This window comes from Entelurus aequoreus, linkage group LG09, assembly GCF_033978785.1.
Source record: "Entelurus aequoreus isolate RoL-2023_Sb linkage group LG09, RoL_Eaeq_v1.1, whole genome shotgun sequence".
Lineage (NCBI taxonomy): Eukaryota > Metazoa > Chordata > Actinopteri > Syngnathiformes > Syngnathidae > Entelurus > Entelurus aequoreus.
In genome coordinates, this window is record NC_084739.1 from 55,369,792 (window position 1) to 55,377,846 (window position 8,055).

Consider the following 8,055-nt stretch of genomic DNA (forward strand, 5'->3'; position numbering starts at 1 on the left):
ATGCTCAGTTAGTAAAAGTGTAAAGCGTGTGAAATGAATGCATATGATCTACTATGATGTCTTTAATTTAGCACCAAGTTGACAGTGGGGTTTTCCATTATAGGAGTCCTTCAACAATGTTAAACAGTGGCTACAGGAGATTGACCGCTATGCCAGTGAAAATGTTAACAAGTTACTGGTTGGCAACAAGTGTGACCTGACGACAAAGAAGGTGGTGGACTACACAACAGCAAAGGTAAGGAACTTGACGATATTGGCAAAGACTTATATGATACGTATCACGATACTTGAGTCACAATTCGATATAGTACTGTGATATTGCGATGTTCACATAGTTCAGTGATAAATGTAAAATGCAGCTTAAAATACAAGCTGTAAATGTGGATAGTAGATGACAGTAGTAATTAATTGGACAACCTGATTCGAACAATACAATTCAAATGATCCTTTTTCATTTATTGTAATAGTACAGAAAGGGGATTGAGTTTTTTGACAAGAAAATGTATAAAGATGTATATTTTCTACTTCTTAAGTGTCAACTTGTTATACCACTAACTTGCAGAGTGAAGTGCGCTTCATCTTTGCGGAATTTGTCCTTGAGTTAGTTAACCCAATAATAATGACAACATAAAAAAACTGTTCACGACTTATTAAATTAAGTGATTTAGATGCCTCGAATCATGTAATAATATCAATTTGGTCACCTTTACACTCATTTCACCCAATATAGTAGCCTTAAAGGCCTACTGAAATGATTTTTTTTTATTTAAACGGGGATAGCAGATCTATTCTATGTGTCATACTTGATCATTTCGCGATATTGCCATATTTTTGCTGAAAGGATTTAGTATAGAACAACGACAATAAAGATTGCAACTTTTGGTATCTGATAAAAAAAAGGCTTGCACCTACCGGAAGTAGCGTGACGTAGTTAATTGAACATATACGCAAAGTTCCCTATTGTTTACAATGATGGCCGCATGAAGTGAGAGAGATTCGGACAGAGAAAGCGACAATTTCCCCATTAATTTGAGCGAGGATGAAAGATTTGTGGATGAGTAAAGTGCAAGTGAAGGACTAGTGGGGAGTTGAAGCTATTCAGATAGGGAAGATGCTGTGAGAGCCGGGGGTGACCTGATATTCAGCTGGGAATGACTACAACAGTAAATAAACACAAGACATATATATACTCTATTAGCCACAACACAACCAGGCTTATATTTAATATGCCACAAATTAATCTCCGCATAAAAACACCTACGTGTTTGTTATGCTAGCTCCTAGCTCCTCTGCTAGCTCCTAGCTCCATAGAACACGCCAATACAATTCAAACACCTGATCAACACACACAATCACTCAGCCCAAAAGACCGTTCACCTAACCCAAGGTTCATAAAGCTTATATATTTTTAAAAAGTTACGTACGTGACGCGCACATACGGTCAAGCTATCAAATGTTTAGCAGCCAAGGCTGCATACTCACGGTACCTGATATTCAGCTGGGAATGACTACAACAGTAAATAAACACAAGACATATATATACTCTATTAGCCACAACACAACCAGGCTTATATTTAATATGCCACAAATTAATCCTGCATAAAAACACCTACGTGTTTGTTATGCTAGCTCCTATGCTAGCTCCTAGCTCCATAGAACACGCCAATACAATTCAAACACCTGATCAACACACACAATCACTCAGCCCAAAAGACCGTTCACCTAACCCAAGGTTCATAAAGCTCATATATTTTTAAAAAGTTACGTACGTGACGCGCACGTACGGTCAAGCTATCAAATGTTTAGCAGCCAAGGCTGCATACTCACGGTACCTGGTATTCAGCTGGGAATGACTAAAACAGTAAATAAACACAATACATATATTTACTCTATTAGCCACAGCACAACCAGGCTTATATTTAATATGACACAAATTAATCCTGCATAAAAACACCTACGTCTTTGTTATGCTAACTCCTAGCTCCTATGCTAGCTCCTAGCTCCATAGAACACGCCAATACAATTCAAACACCTGATCAACACACACAATCACTCAGCCCAAAAGACCGTTCACCTAACCCAAGGTTCATAAAGCTTATATATTTTAAAAAAGTTACGTACATACGCAAAAAAAAGTTGCGCACATACGGTCAAGCGATCAAATGTTTAGAAGCCAAAGCTGCATACTCACAGTAGCACGTCTGCGTTTTTGTCATCCAAATCAAAGTAATCCTGGTAAGAGTCTGTGTTGTCCCAGTTCTCTACAGGCGTCTGTGTATCGAAGTCAAAAGTCCTCCTGGTTAGAGTCTCTGTTATCCGAGTTCTTCCATCTTGACTGCATCTTTCGGGAATGTAAACAAAGAAGCGCCGGCTGTGTACTGTTGTTGCTGACTTCGTTCGAAAAATACGTCCATTTCGCACCGACAACTTTCTTCTTTGCTTGCTCAGCTTCTTTCTCCATAATGCAATGAACATGATTGCAACAGATTCACGAACACAGATGTCCAGAATACTGTGGAATTATGAAATGAAAACAGAGCTTTTTCGTATTGGCTTCAATGTGGAAGGCATACCCGTGTTCCCCGGGCTACGTCACGCGCATACGTCATCCTCAGAGGCGTTTCGAACCGGAAGTTTAGCGGCAAATTTAAAATGTCACTTTATAAGTTAACCCGGCCGTATTGGCATGTGTTATAATGTTAAGATTTCATCATTGATATATAAACTATCAGACTGCGTGGTCGGTAGTAGTGGGTTTCAGTAGGCCTTTAAGTGTATGTTCTCTAAAGGATCCTCCAAGTGTCATTGCTATGGCCGTCGTCGGTCACTACTGGAAATACTTGTGGCCAATTCTTCTAAGTTAGAACTGGGCTTCCGTGTGCTGGAACCAAGTTCCAAGTTGTTCTGTAAAAACTTGGTCAATGTGACAGTCGAAGCTACGACCATTAGCTATGTTGTTAGCATTGCGTGTCCTGCATTGTCATTCCACATTGCTCATGGCAAAGGCTCACCAATATCATGAGGACCTGATGATGCTGAAGATTAAGTTCATCAACATCAGCATTTCCCAAACAGCTACTGATGGCAGTATTGTTAGCATTTAGTGGTACTACTTTGTCTCGCGTCCGTGTTGTAATATCGCTCACGTCTAAGTCTCACCAAAGTGGAGATGTTGTTAATGAGGCAGGAGTTGACGATAAAGTGCTCAAAAACGTTGTTCTGCCAAAAGTTGGTCAACTTGATTGTGGCAGTGAGGACCGCACTAAGACTTAGCCGCCGTGTTGTTAGCATTGTTCACCTTCTAACCTGGAAATGGAATTAGATATCTTTATCCATCCCCACAATATAATTAGAAAGAAATAAGACAAATAATTGCACTGTAATACATATAATGCATAAATAAAACATGATTTACCACTTCATTTAGGCCAAAATATGTTTTTATTTTTAAGTGATGTCATGAAGCCGCAATATTTGAAGAGTGATGTGGCGAGGGACGACTGTATATTTAAAAATATAAATGTTAAGAGTAGGCAAACAAATATGGCGATATATCTCAATACTTTCTCTAACAATATAATATCACTTTTATTTGTTTTAATATCGATTTTAAAATAATAGATTACATAACCCCGTGCAGTTTAGTGGGGAATAAGGCATTACAAAATGTAGAGTTGGGAAGTAGACGACACTTTGTTTTTATTTTATTGTCAATAAACGCCATCCATTTTCTGTACATTTACAAAAAATAAAAAGGATGATTTTAAAATGACATAGTTTTTTTTTACTCAGTTTATCATTTAGTGTCCATATATGCAGCATGTATTTTAAACTGAATTTTACATTTATCACTGAACTGTAAAAAAATATCACGATACAATTCTGATCAAAGTTTTGGAAACTGCAAGAATTTAAATTTTGCACTGCTGGGTTTTAGGAAGGTTATAAGTAAACCTTCAAAATGCACAAAGAAGAAATAAGTGAAAGCGAACAAAATTTGAGGAAGCAATTTTCGCAAAGAAGCATTAAACTGAAATAGGCTGTTCAGCAGCTGATCAAAAGTTAACGACCACCGTTAAAAAAATAAATAAAAACTCCCAAAAATTGAAATAAAAATTTAAGATCTTTTGATCCAACAATGCAAAATGTGAAAGATACGTAATGGTGTGGTGAATAGGGATGATACTCGAAACCGGTTTTCCCAGTTGTTCGATAAAAAAGAACCGAGTCCTCGGACTCGAATCCCTTTTTGAGAACCGGTACCCGTTATCGAGACCACTATAGTAAAGAAAAAGAGTTGGTTCTTTTTTCGAATCCCTGGGACCAATCCCGTCCCGACCAGAAATGCCCCGTGAGACATCACAAGAAATGACGTCACGTGGCTCAGTCATTAGGCGCAGGAAAAACAATGTACCGTAAAAAGCGCTCCAAGGTGTAATAAAGTTCAAAACAAAAGGTATAATCCAATGAATAACTTTACTGAGAGATTTGAGCAGGGTACAAACACATGACGAACATTTTTACGACCAACTGGAAACATAGCAACCAGGCTAGCAACGCACCTCCTTTACGGCAGCTGTCGCAACGTTCTTAAAGCAACCGCAGCACATACATACTGTATATATGACATCTCCCTTTTTTAACTTTTGTTTTTCTTTCCTTGTAAACAAAACAAAATCACACTGTATATGTGTTGTCTGTCTAATTATAAATAATGCAGACGAGGCGTGTTGGCTTAGTTCTTGACGTTTACTTTCACAGCGTGCTCATAACCTCATTCTTAGCTGCCGGGTGATGACATGCAACAACACTTTTCGGGGCTACCGCGGATGCTCGTCACTCCCGTTGCATGCTGGGTAGTGTAGTTGTTATATTCCTAGCGCATAACAGCACATCTTTCCCCCTATAAAGAAATAATGTTAACTCAATAAAGTGTATTTCTTTTTTTAGCTTTAACTTTTCATTTTTTAGCATTGTAACCACATTTGCAAACAACTTTTCTCATCATAGAATTTTCTTTCAATAAAGAAATAAAGTGCAAAAATGTCAAAGCATCATAACAAACAGTTATGTCAAATAGCAGCAGAAGTGCACTTTTTGGAGAGCTGTATTATTTTCAGTTTTGTGCCCAAGGGACTGATTTTATTTAACACTATATTATTATTTATACTCATACTTGCCAACCTTGAGACCTCCAATATCGGGAGATGAGGGAGGGGGGGGGGGGGGGCGCCGCCTTGAATTTTAGTGTTCATTTATTTACACATATACACACACACACACACACATCTACTCATTGTTGTACTTGAAAGTACAATGCTTTGTTAAGGGTTGAATTGTCCATCCTCTTTCTATTCTCTGTCACTATTTTTCTAACCATGCTGAACACCCTCTCTGATGATGCATTGCTGTGTGGCACAAAAGTGCTTTCATCAAATGCACGAGAGTGTGGAATCTTCCATCTCTCCCTAGCATGGCCCAAAACCGGTCAATCCTTGCTTCCTGGGGAAGATCTTCCCTGGCAAGCAATTGGTACTCCAGTACTTGTACCCGGAGGCTGGTCAGGTCCAATCGCAGCTGCGGCAGACTTTTTTTTGGGGGGGGGCGTGGCCTCCAGCTCCGGCTGAATGTCAGGAGTTTGTCGGGAGAGGCGCTGAATATCGGGATTCTCCCGCTAAAAACGGGAGGGTTGGCAAGTATGTTTATACTATAGTGATCACAGAGACAGGTTGTTTTTGTGTTACTGTATATATTTGTTTTTCTTAAAAATCCCACTTAATATGCTTTGGGTAACAACAGTCAATATTTATTTTTTTTATTTTATTTTTTTAGGGGGGTAACAGTCAATATTTATTTATCAGATTTTATTTTTTTCTTATATAATAAAAGTAAGCTTTTGTTAAACCAAATATTGTTTTTTTCCATATACAACAACCTATCTGGACTCGATAAGAGAATCGATAAGGAATCGGTTCGATAAGAGGATTCGATAATAGGCTCGAATTCGATAATTTCTTATCAAACATCATCCCTAGTAGTGAACCTTGTCATTACATTAGTTTATAGACAATAATTAAATGTAAAATTATTTCTTAAAATGGGACAAAGTATGAAAATGAGCACACATATACTCGATGATTTTGTTTTGATTTCTTATTCTGTCTCTGTTTAAAAGTAGTTTTTTTGTCACCGTGCTCACATTGAATGTCTTCATGTCCAGGAGTTTGCAGACTCTTTGGGTATTCCATTCTTGGAAACCAGCGCCAAGAACGCCACCAATGTGGAGCAGGCCTTCATGACCATGGCTGCAGAAATCAAGAAGAGGATGGGCCCTGGTGCTGCCGCTGGCGGAGGTGAGAAGCCCAACGTGAAGCTGACACCCGGCACCACTGTCAACTCATCATCAGGAGGCTGCTGCTGAAGGCCAAAGTACTCCTGCTGTGCTGCTTCCTGTTGGACAGTCCTATATGCCTGGCGGCCATCTTCCTCAAAACTCTACCACGATCAGACAGGGTAGGGATGACATGAATCACACGTGACAACAAGTCTTTGTACTATAATGTAGCACACTACTAAAACAATAAAACATCTCCTGGTCATCCTGTCCTGGTGTGAAAACAAAAACATCATTTCATTGACCTTTCTTGTACTTCTCATGACACTCATGTGTTTCATTCATTTCTGGCTTTTGTCACATGAAGGCTTTTTTTTATGTTTCTTAAATTGTTTTCTTTTGATTGATTACACAACTACAGCATCAATGTTAGTGCTGTATGTACACAAATGTGCATATGTGCAGTGGAAACCGATTAGGTTCACGCTTCTTGGACTGGCTCACTCATGTCAACATAAGCGGTTGTCGACAGAATGCGAACTAGCCATTGCTTGCACATTCACAGAGACATAAGGAGTATGTTAAGTATTTTCAAATTGCAGTTTGTTGACATGGTTTTCAGGCTTTTATTTTGAAGTTTACTTTGCACTGAACAACAAATGGCTATGCAGGTTTTAAAGTTGCATAATTCAACTGATTCACACTGCTTAGTGATAATGAAGTTAATGCTGCACCAAAACATGTCAACATAAACACCATTTTTCATTGAACATCAAATATGTTGACATAAGCAGGCACTTTTAGTAATGAGAACATGGTGATCCTGGCTGGACTTGATGTGTAGACTTAAGCGTGTTCCACTGTACGTATTTTTTAAACAAATTTGCTCACCTCTTTGTTGAAAAAGAAAGTGTTTTTTGTTGTTTGTTTTTTTCCAAACCCTGCATCTTCGACCAAAGTCCTGCAAGTACCGGTCCAGTATCTTAGGGGTCGAGACTGAGACCTTGTCAAACTGCTTAGTGGAGGACCTAAGTTAAGACAAAACATGCGTGTGTGTGATATGTAGAGTTTTTATACACACTAAAAGTCAATATGTCAGTTCTGTAGTACTCAACACATTCTTGGGATTGTCCCGACCAAACACTTCAGCTGAAAAATAAATACTGTATAAACAGACTGTATACAACTGAAAATACACTTCTGTGAATCTTGTTGATGTGGGTTAAAAAAAGTCAACACGTTTTGGAATTAATGTTTCAACAATTGGAGAGTTTGTCATTTCCATGGGGTCTGTTTGCGAATGGCTGTGTTGTCATCTCAGTGCACAATTACATTTAAATAAGATGTTCTCTTTTTTTTTCTTAATAAAGGCAACGGAATTCATTTTGAAAGGTGGAATTATGTACTTCATTTTTATGCTAGCTTTATTTGAACAGAATACATGAATTATCAATGTTAATGTTATGGGCTGCTCTAACAAACACCAGGACAGAAACGAGAAATAAACATTTTATTGAATACAATTCTCAGAAAAAAGATATGTTACGTGTAGTCACGTAAGTTTGACACTGAATAAGACATTTTAATACAAACTTGTATTTCCTCAATGATTGACATGTCATCACAAAGTTTGCAGCCAATAGAAAACCAGATCCCGCCTTGACATGAATAAAATGCCGAAAGGGTACGCCCAATATGTTGCGCATGCGCCAAAGTCAACT

General features: G+C 38.3%; 1 protein-coding gene across 1 annotated transcript in view; it reads left to right on the forward strand.

Annotated features, from left to right (window-relative positions):
• LOC133657514 (ras-related protein ORAB-1-like) overlaps nucleotides 1–7,725 on the forward strand; it is a 29,513-nt gene extending 21,788 nt beyond the window's left edge. The window contains exons 5-6 of the mRNA XM_062058948.1: nucleotides 104–235; nucleotides 6,221–7,725. Of these exons, the coding sequence (XP_061914932.1) occupies nucleotides 104–235; nucleotides 6,221–6,421 (333 nt within the window). The 3' untranslated portion in view covers nucleotides 6,422–7,725. The remainder of the gene's footprint in view (nucleotides 1–103; nucleotides 236–6,220) is intronic.
• Nucleotides 7,726–8,055: the final 330 nt, after the last annotated feature.